This window comes from Musa acuminata, chromosome BXJ1-7 (genome assembly GCF_036884655.1).
Source record: "Musa acuminata AAA Group cultivar baxijiao chromosome BXJ1-7, Cavendish_Baxijiao_AAA, whole genome shotgun sequence".
Taxonomy (NCBI): Eukaryota; Viridiplantae; Streptophyta; class Magnoliopsida; order Zingiberales; family Musaceae; genus Musa; species Musa acuminata.
The window spans coordinates 18087133-18114299 of NC_088333.1; the positions used below are offsets into that span (position 1 = coordinate 18087133).

General features: G+C 43.0%; 1 protein-coding gene and 1 pseudogene across 2 annotated transcripts; both read right to left on the reverse strand.

Moving 5' to 3' along the window:
- Positions 1 to 409: 409 nt before the first annotated feature.
- On the reverse strand, positions 410 to 26803 carry LOC103992009 (folate-biopterin transporter 1, chloroplastic). 2 transcript variants are annotated; one of them, XM_018828401.2, is made up of 9 exons: positions 26416 to 26803; positions 24873 to 25114; positions 24560 to 24624; positions 24327 to 24489; positions 23983 to 24131; positions 23649 to 23900; positions 10761 to 10929; positions 10597 to 10689; positions 410 to 894 (listed from the first exon to the last, which is right to left on the reverse strand). In XM_018828401.2, exons 2-9 carry the CDS (start codon positions 24987 to 24989, stop codon positions 601 to 603), a joined length of 1302 nt encoding a protein of 433 aa, XP_018683946.2. In that variant the 5' UTR covers positions 24990 to 25114; positions 26416 to 26803; the 3' UTR covers positions 410 to 600. The 2 variants fall into 2 exon arrangements, with proteins under 2 accessions (XP_018683946.2, XP_009409836.2); XM_009411561.3 differs by lacking the exon at positions 26416 to 26803 and adding an exon at positions 25756 to 26049.
- LOC135679678 (pyruvate kinase isozyme A, chloroplastic-like) overlaps positions 26417 to 27167 on the reverse strand; it is a 48502-nt pseudogene continuing 47751 nt past the window's right edge.

Sequence of the window (27167 nt, forward strand, 5' to 3'; positions counted from 1 at the left end):
CGGATTCTTCCTATTCTTAATTGTGACAGTAACCTTTGGGCTCGCCTACTTGTTGCCCAAAAGCACGAATGCATTTAAAAGAACTTTTTGGATTTGGGAGAGGCTTGCTTTGTTTTGCTTTATCTTAAAGAAGGTTTTAGGAAGCTAATTGGTAGGACTATTTAATATTTCTTTGAATTGATGACTATCTATTGTGCTGACCATTTGATTGACTATTTAATATTTCTTTGAATTGATGACTATCTATCCAATCCTCCCACACGACTTTTGTTCAACATATTACTTCAAATATACTATTATTAAAACATGTTCCTTCACATATTGGAGGATGAATAATTTGTTTATATATTTTTTTAAAATTATTGAATAACTGTAGCAAAATACCAGAATATAAAGCAATACAGAAGCATAAAAAATCAACAAGAAAATTTTTTCGCTTCCAAAAAGCATGAAAACACTACCTGAAAGGAAAATAATACAAGAAGTCTCTGAAGGATGAGATTTCCTTTCTTCAATACGTACAAAAGCCTTGAAAATAGGATATAGCAGGGCACTGTATGTGTTAGCTATTGCACTGTACGTTCAACATTTATGGAATTCTCAATTCAATTTTGCTTGTTCGATATCCACATTTTTTGATTCTTCTTTCTCGTCAGGAAGTAGCCCAATGAGCGGCAAAGGCAGCAGTGAGCTGAGATTGCAAATTATGATCAACAGAGCTAAGTTTTTGAAGCTGTCTTTTGTGACACCGAGAAGCTGAGTGACACCGGCACCTATGAGACCTCCAGTGACACTGCCTGCATTGGAGATGGACATCAGAGTAGCAAACAGTGTGGCTTCGACTCCAGATGGGCATAATCTTGCTGCTAAGACCAGTACAGGCATGAATGAAGCCTGCGTCACAGATCAAGATCTCAATTATACTTGATGTGAAAAAATTAGGAAATTAACCACATTCAGAACAGCAAAGGGATTAATATCTTAAAAAGAAATACAGATTTGGAGCAAAGGAACAGGTAGTTCTCACCACCATACTGTCACGAACGGTCATTGCACATCCGCAACAACGTCGTTCAACGAATCGTTCGTCGTTTTTGTATGCTTGTACAGAGACATGACAGCATATTTTGCCTTGATTTTGTGTGTTTTTGATTGGAAAATGTAAGCAACGATAGTTCGCAGCGCTGCAGTGCAACCGCTTGCCGTGCCGGACCGAATTGCCCCAAAATGGCTCCGTTTTCGCGTGTCACGGCTTGTTTTCTGCAAACCGCAGCTGCACCCAAAACGTCAGCCATCTCAGCACCCTGGAACCCCCCAGGTGCCACAGGGCTGGATGAGGCTTCGGTATATTGTCGGGCATTGAACAATCTTCACAAGTTCGCACGTTAACTTGACGGGAACTTGCCTTTGCGCCCGGCACCCGGTGAGCAGTTGTTTGTGGACTTGCAACTATTCGTTCTACCTTCTAAAGTCCTTGTTTTCTCCTTCCTCTCTTGCACTCAAGGTGCTTGTTGAATTGCTTGTAAAGCTTCCCTCTTCGTAAGATGTCAGGACTTGTCCGTCGCTCGTTTTCAATCTAATCAACTTTCTGTTTTATAGGCCCTTCGGGGCCTGAACCTTTGCGGACGCATATGTTGCAAACGCGCCTCGTGACTTAGGCAATCCCAACTAAGTCCGAGGAGTTGGCGTAAGGGTGCTTCACGACTTAGGCAACTTCAGCTAAGTTTGTGACTTTGCCGCAAGGGTGCCTCACGACTTAGGCAATTCCAACTAAGTCCGTGACATTATGGTATCAGAGCAGGCAAGCAATTCGACTACGTAACGAAGAAACTTCGCAATCTCGCCATGGCCAAGCATCGTGGCGAATCGAGCAAGGCGGGGCAAGCTGAACCTTTGTCCAAGCAACCGCAGGCGGGTTGCAAGTGCACACTCGCTCTCATGTCATTGGAGCCGCTTTGGAGGATTGTAGCAGCGAACATGATGAGTGAGAAATTGGCTACTTTCCGCGAGTGGAGGCACAATCTGGCATACCAACTGGGAAGAAGAGTCATAAGGAGAGACTCACAGCGGCGAAAACTCGCTTGGATGTTCTTGAAGCGAGCTTGGAGGAACTCTACCAAGGCTAACGAAGGTTTCTTAGAGTAGAGAGCTCACAAGAAAAGCTGAATCCCGAATCGACAATGTTGAGGCCCTAGTCGATTGACCGACGGACGATACCAAAGACTCTGTGCAACATTTGCACGAAGTCGTGACGGAACTCACTTCCAGAGTTATAGCACTCACAAGGGTACTAAATGCGGGAGGGAGCAACACCCGCATTGTGTCGCCACAAAACCTGAGGGCACCTGAGCCTCATTGCTATGGAGGTGCTAGGGACGCAAAAGAGCTCGAGAATTTCTTGTTTGACATGGAACAATACTTTCGAGCTACAAGGCCCGATTCTAAAGATACCAAAGTTTCAATAACAACCATGTATCTGAATAGGGATGCAAAATTTTGGTGACGAACCCGTTGGGAGGAGATCCAACAAAGTCGGTGTCGAGTGGACACATGGGAGGAATTGAAGCGGGAGTTAAGAACTCGAAGCGGGAGTTGAGAACTCAGTTCCTACCCGAGAACACAGAGTTCGTCGCAAGGAGGAAGTTGAGACAACTCCGCCGAAGTACTTCCATCTGAGACTACATGAAGCAATTTTCTATACTGATGATAAATATACAGGACATGTTCGAGAAGGATAAGTTGTTCAACTTCCTCGATGGCCTAAAATCGTGGGCTCAACAGGAACTGTATCGATGTGATCGGGGCAATTGCGGCCACAAAAAGGCTCATCAACTTTGTTTCCTCGGAGGACTCGGGAAAAAGGAAAAAATCTTCAGGAAACCGCCTCCCAAAATATTCTCGAGGGATGGAGCCCGAGGGCGAACAAAGAAGAGTTCTCATAAAGGGCCAAGCTCAAAAGGCAAGACCTCAAAACCTGACGGATGCTTCTTGTGTGGAGGGCCGCACATAGTGAGGGCGTGCCCACAGAAACAGACACTCAATGCTTTAACAGCTTCAATCCACCCCCCGAAATCAGACAAGGGCAAGGTTGTCGCCTTCAGTTCAAGCAGTTCAGAATCCAGTAGCAACGATAAGGAGTCACAAGGTCCCCGAATAGGAGCAATGCGTTTGTTGAATGCATTACGGGGTCAAGTGGGGGAGAACATGAAGGCAAAGCCATTGAAAGCAGGGAGTAACGAGCTGATGTATGTGGACATTAAGCTCAATGACCAAACAACCCATGCAATAGTGGACACGGGCGTTACCCACAACTTTATTGTTGATTGAGAAGCAAAGCGACTTGGGCTGATCTTGGAGAAGAACCCAAGTCGGATGAAGGCGGTGAACTCGAAGGCCAAGCGGATCTCTAAGCTAGCAAAGGGAGTCCCCATCAAGATCGGAACATGGAGCGGGAGCACGAACATGATGGTGGTGCCATTGGACGTCTTCCAAGTGATTCTTGGAATGGAGTTTATGCACGCGGCGAAGTTGGTGCCAATGTCGTTCCTAAACTCCATATGTATGATGAGAGGTGACGACCCCTGTGTGGTTCCCGTCTCTTGGAGAGGAACTAGGGACCCCCAACAGATATCGACATTACAATTAAAGAAAGGGGTACGAAAAGGCGAATTAACATTCATGGCTGCTGTGAAGCTAGAGCCACTCGATGAGGAAGCCATTCATGAACCTGTTGTGGTGGTGAACGTTCTGAAGGAGTTTACAAACGTTATACCACCCGAGTTGCCGAAGACTCTGCCGCCACGTAGAGGCATGGATCATCATATCGAGCTGGAGCCAAGAGTGAAGCCTCCATCGAGAGCACCCTCCCGCATGTCCCCTCCAGAGTTGGCAGAGCTCAAAAAGCAATTAGATGAACTGCTAAGCGATGGTCTCATCCGCAGTTCCAAAGCATCATTCGGAGCTCCAGTTCTCTTCCAAAAAAAACAAGATGGAAGCCTCTGACTATGTGTCGATTATCGAGCCCTCAACAAAGTGACGGTGAAGAACAAGTATCCTATCCCGCTCATTGCGGACTTATTTGACCAATTGGGTAAAGCAAAATATTTCTTCAAACTCGACCTCTGGTCGGGGTACTGGCAGGTGCGCATTGCTGAAGGTGATGAAGCAAAGACTGCCTACATGACTAGGTACGAAGTGTTTGAGTTCTTGGTGATGCCTTTCGGCTTAACCAATGCTCTAGCCACGTTCTGCACTCTTATGAACCAACTATTCAAGGAGTATTTGGATAAGTTTATGATCGTCTACTTGGACGATATCGTCGTCTACAACCAAACGCTCGAGGAGTATGTCGAGCACCTTTGGACAATTTTCAAGGTTCTCAGGGAGAACACTTTGTTTGTGAAAATGGATAAGTGCTCCTTTGCTCAGACGGAGATTTTATTCTTGGGACATCGAATTGGTGATGGTTCTATTCGGATGGACAAATCAAAGGTGCAAGTTGTTGCGGAATGGCGAACTCCAAAGAAGGTGTCGGAACTGAGATCCTTCCTTGGTTTCATCAACTACTATCGGCGCTTCATAGCTGGGTATTCGAAGTGCGCAACTCCACTGACGGAGTTGCTGAAGAAGGAGCAACCTTGGAGATGGTCCGACAAATGTGAAGTACATTCAAAGATCAAAAGGCTGCTATGTTGGAAGAACCGGTGCTCAAATTGCCGGACTATAAGGAGCCCTTCGAAGTCCACACAAATGTTTCAGATTTCGCTATTGGGGGAGTACTCATGCAGGAGGGTCATCCGGTGGCCTACGAGAGCCGCAAGCTCAACGAGACTGAGCAGCAAAATCCGGTGCACGAGAAAGAAATGACAGCGGTGGTCCACTGTTTACGAGTTTGGCAACACTACCTTCTTAGATCATGATTTGTGTTAGAGGACAGAAAACATCTCTTTGAGCTATTTCCAAACTCAGAAACTCTCCCCAAAGCAAGCACGATGGCAGGACTTCCTGGCCGAGTTTGATATGGCAATGGAGTATAAGCCCGGAAAAGCAAATGTCGTGACCGATGCATTGAGTCAGAAAGTGGAGCGAGTGAATGCCATACAGTTAGAGGGCAGAGGCCAAGCAATTCAGTTGCACTCCAACTTCCTTTCTAGGATCAGGGATAGACTGTACATTGATCCCCAGATAGTAACCTTGATGCAGCTCATCAAAGAAGGCAAGGCACGATGATTTTGGGTCCAGGAGGGGCTCATTTACACAAAAGGGAATATAGTTTATGTTCCTCGAGTGGACAATTTGAGACGTGAACTCTTAAGAGAGTGTCACGATTCCCTTTGGGCTGGATATCCGGGTATTCACAGAACCTTAGCTCTCGCGGAGAGGGCCTTCTACTGGCCGAAGATAGGGACTGATGTGGAGGAATATGTTCGAAGTGCCTGACTTGCCAACAAGACAAGGTGAAGTAGCGGAAGCCGGTGGGACTTTTGGAGCCGTTGCCCGTACCAGAAAGGCCGTAGGAGAGCATTTCCTTGGACTTCATAACAAGCTTGTTGGCAGTAGGGGGACTCGGATCGATACTCGTGGTGGTCGATCGATTTTCCAAGTATGCAACTTTCATTGCTGCACCCCTACACTGTTCAGCAGAGGAGGCGGCCAAGCTGATGATAAAGAATGTGGTGAAGTATTGGGGAGTCCCGCATAATATCATCAGTGATCGAGATGCTCGGTTCCTGAGACGATTCTGGACCGAGCTATTCAAATTGCTGGGGTCTAAGTTATACTTCTCCACAAGCCTCCACCTCTAGAAGGATTGTCAAACCGAAAGGATAAACTCGCTCTTTGAACAATATCTTTGGCACTACGTGAGTGCCAACCAATGAGATTGGGTGAAGCTATTGGACATAGCCCTATTCTCCTACAACTTGCAATAGAACTCTGCGTCCAACAAAAGCCCCTTCGAGATCATTACAGGACAACAATCGTCGACTCCTCACACATTGGCTATCGGGTATACTGAGAGTAGTCCGTCAGCATATCACTTTGCAAAAGAATGGGCACCGAAATGCAGATATTGTACGGGATTACTTGGAGAAGACGGCCAAAAAGATGAAGTGGACAGACTTGGGAAGGCGACCACAAGAGTTCAAAGTCGACGATTTGGTGTTGGTAAAGCTTCAACCAGCATCACTCTAATTCTATAGGAACAAAGTAAACAAAAGATTTGTGTGTAAGAATGAAGGGCCCTTCCCAATTATCAGTAGGGTGGGCAACATCTCCTACAAGTTGTAGCTACCGGTGTGGCTCAAAATTCATGATTTTTACGCCAACAACTTGAAAGCCTACCATTCAGATCCGCAAGATGCTACCCAAAGTGTTCTAACTCGACTACCCCCCACCAGAGCCTCCTATAAGAAGCGAGTTGAAACCATTTTAGCGGATCGTAAGATAAAACTACCCAATGGAGCAGAGCAGATCGAGTACTTGGTGAAGTTGCGAAAGCTTCCCCGAACTGAAGCCAGCTAGGAGCCCGAAGATGCCCTACGACATGAAGAAGCAATCATCAACAACTATTAACAAGCGTCGACGAGGGCATCGACAGTTTAAGTAGGAGAGAATGTCACGAACGGTCATTGCGCACCCAGAACAACTTTGTTCAACGAACCGTTCGTCGCTTTTGCATGCTTGTATAGAGACATGGCATCATGTTTTGCCTTGGTTTTGTGTGTTTTTGTTTAGAAAATGTAAGCAACAACAGTTCGTAGTGCTACAGTGCGACCGCTCGCCGCACCGGGTCGAACTGCCCCAAAATGGCTCCATTTTCGTGTGCCACGGCTTGTTTTCTGCAAACCGCAGCTACACCCAAAACGTTAGCCATCTCCGCACCCTGAAACCCCCCAAGTGGCACAGGGTTGGATGGGGCTTCAGTATATTGTCGAGCGTTGAACAATGTTCATATGTTTGCACGTTAACTTGATGGAAACTTGCCTTCGCGCCCAGCACCCGGTGAGCAGTTGTTTGTGGACTTGCAACTGTTCGTTCTACCTTATAAAGTCCTTGTTTTCTCCTTCCTCTCTTTTCTCTCTTGCACTCATGGTTCTTGTTGAATTGCTTATAAAGCTTCCCTCTTTGCGAGACGTCGGGACTTGTCCGGCGCTCATTTTCAATCTAATCAACTTTCTGTTTTACAAGTCTTTCGGGACCTGTACGAGGTTGCAACTAGGCTAAACCTTTGCGGACGGATATGTCGCAAGGGCGCCTCGTGGCTTAGGCAGAATAGAGCCAAATGTAATTGGTGAAGAGCCAGCAGTAAGGTTCCCAAATAACATTTCGAAAGGAGGTATCTTCCCGAGTGCAGCTGTTACTCTTAATAAACTTGCTAGACCAAGCCGACCTAGGCTAGGTAGGAGAGGAGCCTGAGTGAAACGGTAGCGAGTTCCAAGCTTAAGGCTGCTCCTGTTATGAGCAAGTCAAGCCCGGCCCCAAGAGTATCGTGAGTTAGGCAATCCCAGCTAAGTCCGAGGAGTTGGCGCAAGGGTGCTTCATGACTTAGGCAACTTCAGCTAAGTTCGTGACTTTGCCGCAAGGGTGCCTCACGACTTAGGCAATTCTAGCTAAGTTCGTGACAATACGGTGCTTCATTGAAATGTACTACAGATTCAAAGCAATAACAAAAGTGCACCACCATGTTTTTCCATGTTCTGTTAAATTGATATTACATTAAAATAGAGCAAAACAACAAGTAAAAGTTAAATTGTGTTATTCACATCTTTGTTGTATTTTACTCATTGAAAGATGATGATGAATGATTTTGAAATTCTCGATGTGTTCAGTCCAGTGATTACATAGTCTAGAAATGTGATGCACCACTGACTGTAGCAACTTGAACCTTTTGCTTGTAACATAGAAAGGATAAAAAAAAATCACAACCATAAAACCTGGAGGCACAGCTTAATTTTTATCTTTTGTTTTTGCTAATCAACAAAAAATCTAAACTATCTAGGACTGGCTACATGAATCCTTTCTTGCCACCAAATTCACTCCAAGAAGAGAAAGAAGAGGAGAGGAATATAGAAAAAAAATAGAGAGCACAAACTTTTAAAACTCAAGTTGCAATGTCTCATAGGGGCTCACAAGACCTTTATTTTAGCCTCTTGCACATGCTTTCTCTTGTCTCTCCAAATAATGTGTTTACTCTTTTTGCCACATTAGTTGCAATAACGAATATGTTGATCAGCGTCTACCGATATGAAAACAAGTTGCTTTTGACATGGGAAGTAAATCCCATCGTTTTATGTTTAAGAGCTGATGGAGATGGCATTAAGTATCTCTCAACAACTGGAACGTCGAAACTTCAACAGGTGGTGGTTCTTCTTCCACCACAATATCGCACAAGTTAAACTTCATTTTCATATAGATCTATAAACTCTCCCTCCTTGGGCTCCTCATAGCCTAACACCAACAGGACATTTATTTAGCTATTACATTAATATCCAATAATCTGTTTCTCATTGTAATGAAAGTAAAAGTATGTCTCTTGTCCTAAAGATGCTATACAAGAGGTTCAATGAGTTGTAGTGGTGGGAAATCTCGTAAAAGAAGCGGATCATGTTTGGACTCCCAAGGGGGCTAAAGAGGCAGCTGATATAATCATAGAATGGTATTATACCAGTACCGAGTATTAGACCTATAAATACTGATCCGTATGGTCTGCCACAGGCAAGCTTTGAAACCATGCCCGCGGCATCTACCACTAGTGATAATAAAGTAGCAATAGTTATGGTCTCATCTGAGGTTTAAAATACTGCTTTCCTTGATCAGTACAAGCAGGTATACATTGGTGGCCAGGTGATTTTTCACTCAGTTTGGTCTGATATTGGCTGTACCACCCAATAAGTTCATTGCACTGGTCTTACTGTGGGCACGCAGATTGATATCAAACTTAACTGGGAGGTAAGCTTACCGCATGGCACCAGTACTGATTTTTTTTTTTTGAGATTTGCCTTTTTTTTCTTTCTCTATGAATGTCACCATTTTGGCATCCAAGATACCTATAAAATTAAAAAATCATTCCACATGAAAGAACCAAGTTGTAAAAAATCTCAGTGACTTTTGGAAAGTGGATATGCAATTGGCAATGTGTAACATCATGTTCTGCTGGTCAAGGTACTGAGAAAAATCTCCAATTAGCAAAAGAATCACCTGAGGATTGTAACATGCATGTCGTCTCTCCTGTTGTGCCTTCAAAGGAGGATGCACAAGGGCCTAACATTGTTCTAGTCTCCATTTGTAGTGTCACAAAGCTGATGTAGAAGTGTTCAGAGGATCTGGAGGTTCAAGAGGTTAATCATCTACTAGTTCATCATCCAGAGAGCATAAAACCTCCTTTTCATCCACCGATTGGCTAACCCCTCCTTAGACTTTGGATGGCCAAGGCGTAGCCCCATGAAGGCTGTTGTTGTTGTTGCTGTTAAGCTTGGGGCAGTGGTCGATTTGTAGATTGTGAAGGAGCAGTAGGTTTAATAAACCACAAATGGAGGGATAAAGGCATAATTTTGAAAAACAACTTTTGGTAAACTTGGGTTCTTCGGCATGTGAGGAGATGGAACATGTGGTCTTGGTGTCTCTAAAACTGAAAGGCAAGTTCAGAAAAAGTCCTCTTTAGAGCCATAGAAGAGTCTTGAACAGTATGTAAAGGAAGTTGAGAGACATTTTCATCAGCTGAAACAAGAGCAGAGACGAGCATCACTATCAGATTTCTTCTCTCATCTTCAACTTGGCTCATCGCTCAAATGTTCTTGAAGTTGTGCATCAATGTGTGTGCTATCATCTCCAAAATTAAGGTCTTCCTCTTAGGCTTAAGCTTTTGTAGATGAATGGTTCGACATCTCAAAGATTATCTCCCTAGATCACACCATCGTAGTCAAACTTGCAATCCAGATTGTAGGATCACATGATCCTTTGGGCCCAGATCCATTCAAGGAGGTCAATTCATGAATGAGTCTCAGATTTGAGTTGACTCTTGATAAATAAACACGTGGTAGTCAACTCAAGTTTAGGGAGAGTAAATCAGGCAGTGAAATTGCTGTCTGACAACAGAAAAATGTAAATGCATCTGTTATAAGCTTACTGTTTAGTCAATGCAGGAATAATAAAGCATGGTTGTCTTTATCGTTCCGTACTAATGTACCAACCAGCTATCGATACGGTACATACAGAGTTATATCGAACCATACAGAGCGCATCGACACATGGTATATGGAGGTGTATCAATGTACCACCCATATCGGTCCTCTATCGGACTGATATATACTGCTTGTACCGAGCGGTATGCTGTGGTACGGCAAATCTTGCAACAAAGTAAGAAGATAAACAAATTGATCTCAAACTACAACCAGAAAACAAAGGACTTGAGTAATTCCAATTTATTCGTGAACAACATGATTTAACTTTCTGCAGGTAGAAAGTTCATCTATGTATCCTGCACACATTCACTTTTTCTACACATGGTGTTGGTATTAAAAAGTTGACCAAATATAAGCATGTATTTTGATTGATTGCAATCAAGTAAAATATACAGTTCATGTTGTTCACACTAACCTGACTGAGAACTGTTATAATCAAAGAGTCCCCGATGGAAAACCATTCATCACTAATACCAAACTGTCGGTTTAATCCAGTGACAAGAAAGACCTGTGAAATAACCAAAGTTACTTGAGAGAAAACTGAATTTTGTACATTCTAAGTTATTACATGATGCACACCTGCGTCATCCCAAGGGTTGACCCAAAAATTGTTGTCAGAAGAAAGATTTTTCTTAGCGGAACATTCTTTAGAAGCGAATTATACAATGCAACCCCGACCAAGGATGCCACAGAAGTAACAAGCTTGACACGGCCAAGAAATTCTGGAGTAAATCGAAGTTGATTTGTTCTTAATCCAAGCATGGATGCAAAGGGACAACACAAAAAGTTTAGTTCTCAGAATATAAATAAAGAGCTTAATATGCAAACTACCTAGCAAGTATACATGAGAAAAGAAGACCAAGTGGTCAATAAGCACTTCAAACTGGAAAAAGAAAAGGACTGGCACTGAGCCTTTTTCATTGCTAGTGGAACAGCAAGCTACAAAGACTATTAAGTGCAAATTTGTTCTTAGATTAAGTACGATATTATTCAGGCACAACATGTGATCTCAGGTTGCATATATTGCTAGTGTATGTATTTTAGACAAAGAGCATTTAACAATCAATCATAGGTCAAAACCAGAATCTTACAAGGGTATAACTATATACCGAGATGAGTGTTGGCACTACAAATTTGGTGTAACAAGTTCAAGCGTATGCAATTCAAAGAGCAGGAGGAAAGAAAAAAAAAAAAAATAGAGCATTTGGTTGTTCTAGGTACGATACAGATGCATCTTCTCCACTTAGATTTCGTCATAAAAGTTTTGGTTACACTATGGAGAATGCAGATTAAATAGCCTTGGCATAGATATCAATACTAATTTATCTCCTTGTTGTAATTTCAGATTCAGGTAATGAAGTTCTAAAGGTGTATGTAAACAACTACAAACATGGATTTATTGCACCATGGTAATCTATCTCAGATTTTTATTTGCAATGTGAAGAATTGCAATCAATATAAAAAATTTTACTAGCAGTCGTGAATGCCCAATAATGAATAAGTGTGATCACACGAGGCTAGATGTCTGCATGAAAGAGGGCCATGTTGTCTTGTATCAGTCAGATTATGATGTCCAGAAAAGTTAACTCTACACCTGTAGTTTGTCTTGCAAGTAACACAAAATCTTTGGGAGAGGTTTAGTGCAAGGTTCTGAATGCCGTACTGTACCAATGTACCGATCAGCTGTCAGTACGGTATGTACCAAACTATACCGAGCTGTACCGAGCATATCGACACATGATACACTAAAGTATACCAATGTACCACCCGTACCAGCCTTTTATCGGATCGGTATATACTGCCCGTACCGAACTGTCACGGACTTAGCTGGTTTCGCCTAAGTCGTGCGGCACCCTTGCGTGTCCGTCCGCAAAGGTCAGCCTCCCCGAAGTCTCCCATTGTCCCTTAGGACCACCAAAAGAGAGAACGGGTTAGAGAGAACGCCTCAATCGGGATCCACAAGCAAACATCTCCGAAAAACACTTCATAGAAAATGCAAATTACAAACAGACTTTACAAGCTCTAAACAGTGGCACAACAAAAGGTAAAATGATCCATTACAAACCGAGAATCTCTCGTACGTGTCAACATGACACAACCTTTATTTACAAGCCTAAAGAGGCCACCAACCCAACTAAAATGAGACTATTAAGCCTTCGACCGCCCTTCTACATGCTGTACAAGGCATGAACATGCCAAAAGACACGGACATACATGAGTATTACATCAAACATCTTGTTTAGAAGTTTGTCCGTGACATTCTCCCCCACTTATTCCTTCGACGTCCTCGTTGAAGCCTTTGTCGACACTGCAACTCCTCGCCTTTGCTGAGTCTTCAATCTTCTGCTCCAGCTACAATGTGCCTCTTGGCTCCCAACTGCTCTTCGCTGCTGTTTTTGAGTAGTCGAACCTTTGATCCGCCATGCTGCTGTAACTCACCAATGACTCTGACTCTGGTGTGGGGTTGGCTGAGTTGTGTTGATCATTGTTGATTCATGTGGATCCCCCAGATAAAGGAAAAGACCATCTTTACTGCGCTAGTCTCTCAAATTCCACATACTACATGAACTGGGTGGATGCTTGTTGGAGCTTTAACGAGCATCGTCTCGCAAACTTCTGAAGTTTTGGGTCCTTCCTCCACAAAATTTGCTCATTGACTCTTCTTTCACTTAGTTGTCACATCTAAGTAGGTTCGCATCACTTCCGCTTTCGATTGGCATTTCGTTGGGAAATGAAGCGGACAATCTACTCTCAGTAGCACTGATCACCATTGGTGAGGATTTGACAACTATTGTCTTCCATTATCTTCGAAGGGTCTTTGAACTTGTGCAGAGCTCCTCTGCTGGATAGATAAGAGAATTGGGGTACTCGGTTTCGCACATTCTCTTAAGAGTTGAGAAGGCAAAGGTTACTTGATTTCGCCCGCCTCCTCGAGGTTGTACTTCATGCATCGAGCTGGTTACTAGCCTTCGCCTGCTCTGTGCTCACACTTATGAAGCACTTGAAATGTTTGCACTCCTTGCGTTGAGTTAGCTACTGTGATTCACCTTCTCAATGCCATTGAACTTCTGGAATGCAGGAAGTTTTCACCCCAACTTAGAGTAGTTCTCTCATAGGTTTGGTCGCTTCTGGGATTGTACCGTCTTCTCCATCAACCCTGCTGCCTACTCCCCTGAGTAGCGAAGGTACAGCACCGCGTACTGCCTGCTTCATTCCTTGGTTATGCACTCTTGCATGACCCGAAGTCCTTCACTTTCGGCTATCTTGATGAGAAACACATTGACACCGGTCTTACGAAGTTCTTCGGCCTCTGCCCTTCAGCCTTGTCTCGGTACTTGGAGATTGCCTCTGCATGCTCCACCTCCTCGACCCCTTTTATGACCAAGTGCTCTCCCTCCATGAGAGCAAGGGATCAATGACTTTCACGGAAGTCCCGCCTCTGCGGTACCATAGCGCTGCCATGCCCATGGCCCTACTATCCGTCGCCTCGCATCTGCATCCCTTTTCTTCATGATCAGTAGATATGTCTCCGTGCACTCCTCTGAGTCCACCTCCATTCTAACTGATGCTTGATTTTGGGTAGCTAAGTCCCTCTGGACTCGTCGTGGCTTCCTCACCCCTTTCGACCCCCTGCTTCAACACCTCTGTGTTCTCCAAGCAGTCTGTTTGGTCGATGGAAAGACATACTGCAACTCCCATGTATGGCCTCTGCCATCACGTTGTAGGGTTTGCACCGATTCTGTTCTCCTTAGCTTCCTTGGTAGCAACGTTCGCTTACTCGACCTTGTCCTCTGACTTGTCGGGCTCCCTTAAGCGAATATGAGCTCTGGAGCAGTCCAACTCTATAGCTGCTTCGATCATACCTCTGCATGATCAAGTCCCTCCCATGGGACTCACTGGTACTTGCATTCGAACTTTTTCCTTGGTGGAACATAGCCCCCATATGCTAATGACCAAGGCTTTCATCCGATGCAAAATTCGATGCACGCCCGGAAGACCCGCCTCTGCGGTACCATGGCCTTCACTCATTAAATCCATAGCCCTTCTTGCCGTCGTGTTGTTCACCGAAGTGGAGCTTCCAGTAGCTCCCGATCATACCTCCATATGATCTAGTCCCTCCCGGGACTATGTCGTGTGTATCGCATTGCCACGAACTGTTCCACCACGATCCGCTGCACCATGTCGCCTCCTGGTGACATCTCCATTGTATTCAGATCCTTGTGGAATAAACTCGAATTGTGAACCCTCCATGTGTGGCCTCTGCCAATACATCGCAGGGTCTCCTCCACCTTCGATTGTGTTCGCTCCTTTGGCAATCGACCTTCATCCACCCACTCTTGGGTCACACCTAGATGAAGCACAGCTCTAGGACAGTCCGTCGCCTAGTAGCTCCCGAAGTCCACCGACTTCACTGTAATTTGTGCACCATTGTCTGGATCCTGGGCCTCTGCCCCTACTAGCACAATCTCCGCTGCGCACCGCTTCCTTCATAGCAACTCGAATGGCAACACTATGGCATATTCTTCAAGAGTACCCGCCTCTGCGTCCTCTTGCCCCGTGCCAAGGCCTTCTGTACCCAACTTCGCCTCCGCAAATTGAGTCGCCTTAGTTCCTCCATCAAATGCTTCTCCGAGATAAGTTGCATGTGCCCCAAAACTCCCTTCGTCTTTGGCACCATGCAAGATGAGTCCGCTCCGTCAGAATGAAGGTCCCATGGAATAGTATGATCCTACTCTTGCCTCTGTAAGAGTTCATGTCCTTGACCTCTGTCTAAGGAAAGCACTGTGCCTCTGCTCCACGTTCCAACTTCTATGCTGGCTCCCTTTATGTAGCTTGAGTACTTCGCCAAGTTACACTTAAGTTGCTCCGCTCCTCGTTTTCACATTGAGTTGATGGCGGCCCTCGCGCCCACCATTCCACGGGTCAGCCCTCCCTTGAGTCCGATCTCCACATCGACTCCAAGTGTGCCTTCATTTAAGTTGCTTTGGGTCGCTCCCCCACTTGATCTCGCAATGCATCCACCAATGCATTCTCTCAAGCGAGATCATGTGACGACTCCTCGCCGTTTGCTCAGTCCATCGAGCTTCATAGAGTTGTTGTTTGTTGAGGTACTCCTCCTCAACATGTGAGGTCTATCTCACATGATTCTCCCTCTGGAGAGCCGGGACTTATCCCTCCTGGATACCTGTCCCATTGGAGCACCATCTCTCTTCGTTTCGGAGACCACCATCCCCTTGGACTACTCCGATCTACTGAACAAACTATGCATTGTTCTGCCTCCTGCAAACGCACTTGCTAGATTGCGACTCCACGTCAATACAGCCCCCCGCTGCACCACTCAAGGCCTAGCAACAAGCTGAACTCGTTGCACACTTCAGCCTCCTACGGACGTATCCTTCACACGCCGAAGAGAAAGTTTCAATGTTCCATGGCGCCGAGTTTCGGTCGCCTTGGGATGGTCGCGAACATTCCATCGTTCGCATACAAGCCCATGCATGAGTACCAAATTCTTCGAGTTAGCAATTCCCCTCACCTCTGTGAGCTTTGCATAACTCTTTTGGTCGTTGAGCAACTCATTCCACCTTGGATGGTCTCGTCCTTTACCAAGCGCCTCGCTTGGCTTAAGCACCATCAAGTATAGTTGTCAACGTTGAGCCGTAGCTCAAACTCAGCCATCCCAACCTTTGTGCGCTCCACATTCTTCCAAGCTTGCCTGTTCTCGTGGTGCCTCTTGCGCGAAGGGTTGGCCATTCCTCTGAATGCCAATCTCGGATGTCCGCTCCTCTGAGCGACTCCTTTTCCCTACATCTTCATGCCCGTTTTCCCCCAAACGGTCGCGCGTGTGCTGACTGCCCTCAACGCAGTCCCGCTAGGTCCCCCACGTTTGCATGCCAAGTGTTTCTATGAGTGCTTGTCCCGCTTTGATACCATCTGTCACGGACTTAGCTGGTTTTGCCTAAGTCATGTGGCACCCTTGCGTGTCCGTCCGCAAAGGTCAACCTCCCCGAAACCTCCCATTGTCCCTTAGGACCACCAAAAGAGAGAACGGGTTAGAGAGAATGCCTCAATCGGGATCCATAAGCAAACATCTCCGAAAAACACTTCATAGACAATGCAAATTACAAACAAACTTTACAAGCTCTGAACAGTGGCACAACAAAGAGTAAAATGGTCCATTACGGATCGAGAATCTCTCGTACGTGTCAACATGACACAACCTTTATTTACAAGCCTAAAGAGGCCACCAACCCAACTAAAATGGGACTATTAAGCCTTCGGCCGCCCCTCTACATGCTGTACAAGGCATGAACATGCCAAAAGACACGGACATACATGAGCATTACATCAAACATCTTGTTTAGAAGTTTGTCCGTGACAAAACGGTACGGTATGATATTGCAAACCATGGTTTAGCGTCATAGAAAGGGACACCCACATGACCAATATTTAAATTAGGGTGCATGTATATTGACCCTTCCTAAACTTCACATTAGTGGGAGCCTAGTGCACTAGGTTGCCGTTTTTCCTAGGTAACACAAAATCTAATCAAACAAATATATCAAAAAACTTGGACAAAATGGGATAGGAAAAAAAAAAACTATGTTCTCATATGTATTTAGAAGTCAGCTTCAAACTAAGTTGAAAGTTGAAACAAATGGATAAATATTTTATAACACTCATTCTCCACCAACAAATGCCAACTAAGTGCAAATGAACCTAGTAGTCAAATCTAAGAATACCCATGTGAGAAAGCTAAAGCAATTTCCATTTCACTTGTTTTGTTAAATTCAAGAAATTCATCCTACATTTCTTGCATATTGAGAGTATAGACTTTTGATTCCAGTGACATGAAACAATTACGAGTCTCATTTTGAATCCATAACAAGCATAAATTAATAGTGTTATCCGTTATTGCATTTTGCTGTCAAAAAAATCTATCACAAGAAATTCCCAGTAAAATAATTCATTTACAATTTAAATGTGTTAGAACCCTTGCAGATTCTAAACTTGAAGTTGATCTCTTTAGGGGATCGGCCTCCTTGAAACTCTATAGGGGTTCCTCCCTCCAAGTTGCTGCTCAAAGGCTACAGAAAATATTCATCTATTGCTTATCAAAAGAGGAGGAATACATGACTATTTATAGAGCTTCTAAACCCTAACTCCTAATAGGACTCCTACTTAAGACTCCTACTTCTAACCAACTCCTAATAGGACTCCTACTCAAGACTCCTATTCCTTTACAACTCCTTATTCTTCTCTAAGAAACAACCTCCTAACCCTAGCCGGCCTCTTCACCTCTTAAATAGAGGTCGGCTTAGGTAGGTTTTATATGAATGTCCCTCTCAATTAGGACTCTCCTAGCTAGAGTCCTAACAGACCCGCCCTCTTCAAATTAGCCTTGTCCTCGAGGCTGACGATTCATGAATTTTGGGAATTTGATCTTCAAGTCGTCATAGTTCTCCTAAGTGGCATCTTCTGTTGGTAGGTTCACCCACTGTATTAGCACTTTAGTAGTGGGTCATCGTCGTCGAGTCACGATCCGTCGATCAATAATGGTACTTGGCTGGGTCTGGAGTTCTCCTTGGATAGTCATATTTGATGGGTGGCTTTGGGCTGTCTCCAAGCACCTATTTACAACTTCTGTCTAGCCATCGATTTGTGGGTAATATGCCGTACTCCTTTTCAATTTAGTACCTAGTCTCTGAATCTTCTTGTCATTCCATCTTAATATCCTCAAGGAAGTCGTTGGTCGGAAGTAAAACGGCCGAAACTTGAGCTTGCTCGGGTAGCTGCGAAAGCGCATCTGTAAGAATATTCTCTTTCCCCTTTTTGTAAGTTATTTCATAATCAAATCCAAGAAGTTTTGTTACCCATTTTTGCTGCTCAGGGGATGATATCTTTCGCTCCAAAAAGTACTTGAGGCTTTTATGGTCGGTTTTTAATTTGAAATCGTCGACCAATCAAGTAGGGTCTCCACCTCGTTGTTGCGCGCACAATGGAGAGCATCTCCTTATCATATATTGACTTATTTTGATGGGAGGGAGATAATGTCTTACTAGTGTATGCGAGTGGTCGACCATCTTGCATAAGAATGGCTCCAATTCCGACTCTAGATGCGTCGACCTCAATAATGAAGGGTCGAATGAAATCTGGTAGTGTTAGCACCGGCGTCATCGTCATGGCTGCCTTAAGTTTGTCGAAGGCAGCGGAGGCTCTGTCTAACCATTGGAAGACATCTTTTTCCAGTAAGAAAGTAAGTGGTGCATTGATCTTTTCATAGTTTTTCACGAACTTACGATAGTAGCCTGTTAAACCCAGAAAGCCATATAGCAATTTTATGTTCCTCGGGGTAGGCCAGTTTTGCATTGCTTCAATTTTGAAGGGGTCCACTGTCACACCTTCCTCTGATATGATATGTCCAAGATATTCCACCTTCTGTTGAAGAAAGCAAAAATTCGTAGTGGTTGTTGTGTGTTCAAAAGGTGATTTTCGGTATGTCTTCTTCGCATACTCATATTTGATGATACCCGGATCAAAGGTCCAATTTTGTGAAGATTTGTGCTCCCTTTCATCTAGCAATTCATCTGCTATTGGAATAAGGTATTTGTCCTTGATGGTTATGCCATTGAGAGCTCGGTAATCAACGCATATTCGCCATGTTCCGTCCTTCTTGCGTACAAGTAGCACTAGTAAAGAGTAGAGGTTGCAACTTGGCCGAATAACTCCTGTTTCGAGCATCTCTTTTACAATCCTTTCTATTTCATCCTTCTGGAGATGTAGATATTGATATGGCCAAGTATTTACTGGAGGTTTGCCTGAAAGAATCGTTATATAATGATCATGCCGATGGGTAAGAGGTAGGTTATACGGTTCGTCAAATATATCTGAAAATTCAGCAAGCAAAGGAAGTAGGTTTGGATCTTCAAATTCTATTGGCTCTCCCTTAGTTTGCTACTCAAGTTGTACCAAAAATCTGCTGCATGCTTTATGCAAAACCTTCTCCATTTGTTGTGTGCAAATCGTCGTTACGTTGCCCCCACGTTTCCCGTTCAGTATCACCTGTTTCTCCTTACTGTAAAATTTCATAATTAGTTGCATAAAATTTCAAGAAATATCACCTAATGTCGTCAACCATTTAATTATGAGTATGGCCTCATAATCATCAAGAGGGAGAAGGAAGAAATATGCAATTATCTCTTGGTAAGGCCTCATGATCAGCAACAATTTCACTTGCGGGCGCCTATGATCATACTTCAAAATCCATCCATCGGCAACCTTAACATCAAACCTGTTGCAATTCTCGATAGGTAAGGCCATCTGGATAGTAACCTTAATGTTTAGAAAGTTATTAGTACTGCCCGTGTCGATGAGAACAATGATCGGTTGTTGTTTGAGAATGCCTCCAACTTTGATCGTTTGCGGGTTTGAGTAGCCGGCTAGTGTATGTACCGTAACTTCGGTCGGTTATGACTCTTCTTCTGTATCTTCTTCTTCATGTTCAAGGCTCTCTTCTGGATGTTCAATGACCTCTTCTTCTATTGGTTCAATCATAATAAGTCTCCCTTTACTACAGCGATGCTCACGGCTCCACGGCTCGTCACAATGCCAACATAACCCCTTCGCATATCGCTCCCGAAGCTCTTCTCTTGTTAACCTCTTTAGTGTAGGGACTTGGTCGATAGTAAGGGGGGCTGAGGGCTTCAATATTACTAGTTGAGGAGTGACCCTAGTCCTCCGAGCTTCATGGTTCAATTGCTCCTCTTGATGTCATGCAAAAGAGATGGTTGCCATAAGCGTATATGGTTGTCACGCTTTAACTTCTCATCAGATCTTCGGCTTCAAGCCCTCAATGAAGGTCCTCAATAGCTGTTTTTGAGACCAATCACGAGTTTGATTAGATAATCTTTCAAAGATGGTTTGGTACTCCTGAATGGTAGAGGTTTGTCGGATCTTTGCTAGTTGTCCGTCAATATTCTCGTAATCGGTTGGTTTAAAGCGGATCAATAGTCCTTCTTTGAATTGTTGCCATGAAAGGACTCCATAAGTATGTTCAAACCAGTCAAACCACTGTATAGCATCCCCTTCAAGATGTATAACTGCAATTTTAACCATAGATGCATCCGCGGTTTTATAGTACCGAAAATATCGCTCCGCGCGCGAGATCCAACCAATCGGGTCTCCTTCTTTCCATCTAGGGAAGTCCACTCTCATGCATGGATAGTTGGGGTTGGTCATAGAGCTTCCCCTCTCTTGGAAGTCATATCTTTGGGCTTGGTGCGATTGGGCAAAGCTCTCTCCTTGATGTGATTTCTTCGGGCTTAGTGGTCGGCCCAATCTGAGTTCGATAAAGAGCGTCCGAATCTTATCCTCCATTCGCGCCTCGAAGGCTTTGAATTTAGCATTGATTACCTCCTCAGATGCCATAGTATATGCTGCCAAATCTGTGATGTTAAGATCTCTCTTTTGTTGTCGAGTTAAAGGCATGTATTGGTTGAGAGACGTGATGGTCGAAAGGGTTGGTAGATTGGTGGATGTAGGCTACGGTTTAGGCTTGTTTTGTGGCTATTTTGGGTGCAGTTTGAGGGTGTGGTTTAGTAGAGTTTTAGGGCTGTAGATGAAAGTTTTGGATCTGTGGTAGATGGTAGTAAAGGTTTGATAGAAATAAGTGGAAGTTGCAGCAAGTATGTGCTGTCTTGTAAGAGTAGAATTGTCGTCAAAGAAACAACGGTTTCTCGACGTAATTTCCACCAAAAACTTGAGAGAATTGAGGATGGAATTGATAACGAAATCATAGTTTATATGGCAGCAAGGATATCTAATTTAATCAAGAAAATTTCGGTAGTATAACAGCAATGAAATTGGTGCAAGTTGCGATTGCAGAATTCTCGTCGAGAAATTTCAGCGGGTTACGACGAAAATTTGGAGCAACACAAAATCGTTTTTAGAGATGAATTTCTTAATAGATCAATCTTAGATGGAAGCCAAGATGATCTATGAAGTGTATAAGAAATTTCATTCAAAAAAGATTGCAAATAGATGGGTTAATGCAACAATATGCGACTGAAATTTTCTGCAACACAGATTTTTAAGTATAGCAGATTGGACGTAAAAGATCAGTGGTTTATATTGAGAATTTTTTGATGAAACTAAAAGGAATTCCACTGTTAGGAAGTGTCAAAGCTATTATAAAAATTTTGTAGAGATTTGGATAGAAACAACATTGTATCAATATCAAACAAACAGTGCTATGCGGCTGAAAATTTACAGTGCAGATTTTCAAGTATAGCAGATTAGACGTAAAATATCAATGGTTTATATTGAGAATTTTTTGACAAAACCAAAAGAAATCTGCTGTTAGGAAATGTCAAAGATGTCATAAAAATTTCGTAGAGATTTGGATAGAAAAAATACAGTAGCAAGATCAAACAGACGGTGCTATACGGTTGGAATTCTGCAATGTATCTTTCGTCGTAGAGATGAAAACTTTATGACGAAAAGTTTATGCAGCAATATAGGAATAATTTTTTTGGGATTTTCAAATAAGAATAACTAAATTGCAACAGTAGTAAGGTAGAAAACCAGAACCTATTGCAATTCACGAGGAGATCAAAGGATGATCCGTGGTGGTGGAGATGACGGCGAAATTTGGCAACGATCTCTTAAGCAATTGTGGGAATTGCTTTGGGCGGTTGTGGAGGGTTGATAGATGGTTGTGGAAAGGCAGCGAGACGCCAAGAACGCTGCACTGATACCAGATGTTAGAACCCTCGCAGATTCTAAACTTAGGGTTGATCTCTTTAAGGGATCGACCTCCTTGGAACTCTATAGGGGTTCCTCCCTCCAAATTGCTGCTCAAAGGCTGCAGAAAATATTCATCTATTGCTTATCAAAAGAGGAGGAATACATGACTATTTATAGGGCTTCTAAACCCTAACTCCTAATAGGACTCCTATTCCTTTACAACTCCTTATTCTTCTCTAAGAAACAACCTCCTAACCCTAGCCGACCTCTTCACCTCTTTAATAGGGGTCGGCTTAGATAGGTTTTACATGAATGTCCCTCTCAATTAGGACTCTCCTAGCTAGAGTCCTAACAAAATGATCAAAGTTCAGGTCATGAAAACAACCTCTTTGCTTAAAAGGGTAAGACCGCATAAATTGGACCTCCCTATATCCAGCATTAGCAAGAGTCTTATGCATTTGATCGTCTTTTTAGTTGAAAAATGTAGGAAATCCAAATTTGTTTACATATCAATTTTGAATTACAGATTCACACTTCTCTGTAATAATATTTGAATCTAAAGTGGCTTGCTGAAATATTGAAATGTGACGTAAAGATAATCCTCAAAGCCATAAACTTCCTTATAAATTAATACTTCTGATATGTAATGTACAATTGTAAGAGGCATGAGCTTTATATATGTTTTTCTAAAGTTTGACATGGTCTAGGGGATAGAAATACATTAAAATTCGGTTGATTTTTACGATCAAGCATTTGTTTTCTGAAATATTTTTACAAAACAGAAGCAATTGGGTTGTCAGATTAGATATCCAGGGGTTACCCAAAAAAGAAAGATTCAGTAAGGGCATTTTATCACAAAGTAGATGTAATGGATACTTATTAAAGCAATTCTAGGCTTAAAGCTCAAATAAAGAGAATCCTGAAAAGACTCCGAACTTCTACCCATCTAATTAAGTAAAACCACATTAATGATCAAAGAATCCAACTTGCAATCAGATCATTTTAAAAAGTTCAACAGAATTGTGGCAGTGTGGCCAAAGATAGATATATTTTCTGAAATATTTTTCTGAAATATTTGTTTTCTGAAATATTTTTACAAAACAGAAGCAATTGGGTTGTCAGATTAGATATCCAGGGGTTACCCAAAAAAGAAAAGTTCAGTAAGGGCATTTTATCACAAAGGAGATGTAATGGATACTTATTAAAGCAATTCTAGGCTTAAAGCTCAAATAAAGAGAATCCTGAAAAGACTCAGAACTTCTACCCATCTAATCAAGTAAAACCACATTAATGATCAAAGAATCCAACTTGCAATCAGATCATTTTAAAAAGTTCAACAAAATTGTGGCAGTGTGGCCAAAGATAGACATATTTTCGGGTGTAAGTGTCAATAAAAATTTCAATCACAACTATTACATCTCACCCACTATCCCAACAACAATAAATACTTATTTTTAGCAGTTTTATGTTTATAATATATGGCCATAAAATGGACATGGATCAATTCATACATCCTTACCTTTTGTTGTGAGTTTTATGCAATCACAATCGAACAAGAAAAAAAATCATGGTAATGAAGAACTTAATGCGACTTTCCCAAGATAAGACTATTGCAAGAAATGCCTAATCAGAAAGTATAAAATGAGAGGCACCATATCTCAAATGAAATGGAAAGAAATTAGTGTAAATCAGTCAGAAATGCAATGTGTATGTTCTTAAACCTACATAAAGAAGAACATGGCAGACTCTGAATGTGGTGTTGCCTGCCACAGGAAAATGAATAATGTCGGCAAAAAGATGTCAGGCTGCTTAATGGCAGCCCACAACTGGAAAATACTTTGCTTGGAGCTCTTTAGAAAGCCTGAACTGGTGCTTGAGAGATTATGTCCTCTGGTAGCATTCGAAGCATGTTCTTTTACAAGAATAGCAACTGCTGATGTCATCAATGGAAGAAAAGCAGTAATGCCAAAAACATATCTGCAATACACGACGATGATAAATTAGAAAGAATTACAAAAATTTTAATATAGAGGACAAGACTCCAGATGCTGTAACAAACCTCACACCATATTTGTTCACAAGTGAACCACTAAAATATGCACTCACAATCCCCCCAAAGGCTGAAGATCCCCAACATAAAGACTGAAGGGATCCTGATGTGCTCTGTGATTCACCACGAGCCCTTTCAACAACCATTGAATCAACAACCTATAATACATGTCTCAGACTTCAAAAGCACTCATCTAAGCATGAAAAAGAATAATTAGGAGAGCTTATCAGGATGGCAGGTTTCATTAACTAGATAAATATAATTTTTTTTAATACATCTTGACATCAATTTGCATAGTAAATAGAAGAGATCAACTCATAGATTAAGTGTGCCAAAGTAATTATAACACTTACAACATCAGAAAAGGCAACTGAAAGAGATCCAAGAAGAATACAAAGTCCAGCACTATATTTGCTGTTGACAAACATAGCCATTAAGCTCCATGAAAGTGCTCCAAGAAGCCCAGACAGAAAAAGATATGATCTCCTTCGGTAGCCAAAAAGTGGGAACGAGTCACTGCCATTAGATGAATATTTAAGCAACCATATTGCAAAAGATGATAAAGGAATACTACAGATGCGCAAACCTGATAAAACCATAAACAGGTTTGATCAACCATGGCAAAGAAGACAGACCTGTCACAACCGCTGTCTAAATCAGATGGAAAAAAGAGTCAATGTTTATGTGAAGATTACTTTCCAAGTAGGATATCATGTTATCAGTCATAAATTTAAATTAAGCAACATCTGCTAATCACAAGATGGAAAGGAAATGTACAATGATAATTATATTATAAACTATTAACCAAGAAAACAGGAGAAGGAAAACAGGAATGCTACCCAAACTTGAATTTGGAACCAACATATATTACATTTTTTTTAAAAAAGAAGGTGACTGACCTCTGCTGGGTCAAGATGAAGATCGTCCTTCAAGTAAAAGTTCACAGCAAGCCTGGCAAGGCCTAAAACTCCTTGCACAAAATACACTATTGCAACTGCAAAGTTTTCGGGGGTCATATCCACTCCAAAACATGTTAAGCTGCTAATCTTGGACTTGTTCCTCTGGATAAGATTTATATTGGAGAAATATGCTCCTCCTGTAGCATCACCAGAAAGTAGCTGATTCCTTGATCCGGAAGTACCTACAATAAGCACATCGATTTTTTTACCATGGATAGTTTTGACCATAAGAAGCTTAAGAATAACATAATGTCAAACTGAAAGGCATTCAGCATTCAGCATTTAAAAATGACTATAGCTCATAGGACTATAATGTCAAACTGAAGCTCAGGATCAGTACCCAAGTTAAATTCATAAATCACCTGTCATCCTAATAAATGTATCACTCCATCATGTTCATTTCAGAGAAGACAGAAGTTATTAACTATTTGAAAACAGTTAAGAATTATCTGCCCAGAGAGACAAAAATATGACAACTAATCACAGATGATACTTCTCAGATAAAACCCGATGTGCTCCCCATCATAGGTACAATTACTAGAAAGATTTTGCCTGGAGCAAAGAAAAAGACCTACTTTTGTATATTTGTTACGTAACCGGTGGGCGATTTAACTCTTTGTAAATGGTTTCACCCAAATTGAGTTCAGACACCACAATCAGAAAGATTCGGACTACCGAGGTGAAATTAATCAAAGAAATTTACAGAAAATAAATATTCGAGATGTTGGGACAGGGGGAATCAGCGGGTTTGACCGAAGGTTAGTGGGATCGCCACCGACAGGTCGGGAACAGAGAAGGGAATCGGCCAAAGAAACAAACCCACCGATCCTGCGGTCGGATTCGGGCATCTCGATGCCGACACTTTCGGGCTCCAGCGGGCGCCGAGAGGCCTCCTCCTCGTCGCGGCTTTCGCCGATACCGCCGCCGCCGTCCTTCCGGCGGAGAGGCGACAGGGTGGCGGCGGAGGGGGACGTCATGCCGCCGCCTTCCGTTTCTGCGGCGGCGGGCGGTAGTGGAGGGAGAACCGAAGGGGGGATCGAGGACGAAGGAAAGGGGCGGCGATTGAAGAAACGCAGGACTTCACCGTAAGCTGTGGAACGTACCAATACATTTCTTTTACGCAAAATGACGAATATATTCCTCTTCAACCCGAAATCTCCACGCCTACCCTTATAAAATTAGCTTAAATAAAAACATAGTTATTATATGAATAAATCAAACATCGGAGATCAGTTCAGACACCAATACACAACTTAAACAATTAAATACAGTTTATAACTCTTTAAATTATCCTCAAATCCTCTCTTAATCTCCATCTCCCACACATTATAAGTGCAATCATTTTCAATCAAATGATTGCTGATTCACATCATTATTATTATTATTATTTATAATATATAAACTATAATTAAGCATGAAAGTTCTTTATGAAGTTCTCCACAGATCAAACATTAGGAATGGTCCTAAATTACACTGTAATCACCTCACGAACAAGATTAGAATCCTCGTTGCAGAACTAATTGCAGTTTCTTACAAGCCACAGCATGAACAATTGCAGATCTTTTCCATCCTCTGTGTTGGCTCCATAGAAGACAACAGAAAAGCTAGAACTCCGCTACCAAAGTTTGTCCCCGCAACGGCAGGTTATCCTCGGGGTTGACGACGTCGTCTCGAGGCAGAATCACCGGCGGCGGCGGGCCCGCGTAGTCGGGCGAAGGGTCGGGCCCAGGGATCGGTGCCGCACGAGGTGGCACCGGCGGCCGGGGCGTCGATTTTTGTGAAGGGTCGACCTGCTGCTGCCCGTCCGTCGGTGCCCGACGAACGCAGCTCTCCGCAGTGCAACGCTGGCGAGAAGCCGCGGAAGGCGGAAGAAAAGGGCGGAGGACGAGATCTCTTTGTAGCAGCCAAGTAGTACAGAGGAGAGGAGACGGGCAACGTTTGCTACCCTTTTGGTGAGTGACGTCAAAGAAGAGGCACTCGTCGAATCATGCACGCGAGCAAACTGGTATAGCCATGCATGGCAGCGACGGTGGACGGGCGGAGACGAACACACGTGTGCAACAGGTTAAGTAGGACGCGTGTTACTGCTGCAAGCGGTGGCGGTTGGGAGTCGGTGGTGTTTAGGTTGCGAGATCCTATGGCGTGGTTTTTGGTCCCTTTACTGTCATGATGAATCTGTAAGTGACAGATGACAGAGTTAAAAGTCTTCGAAGGCATATATACACACATATATGC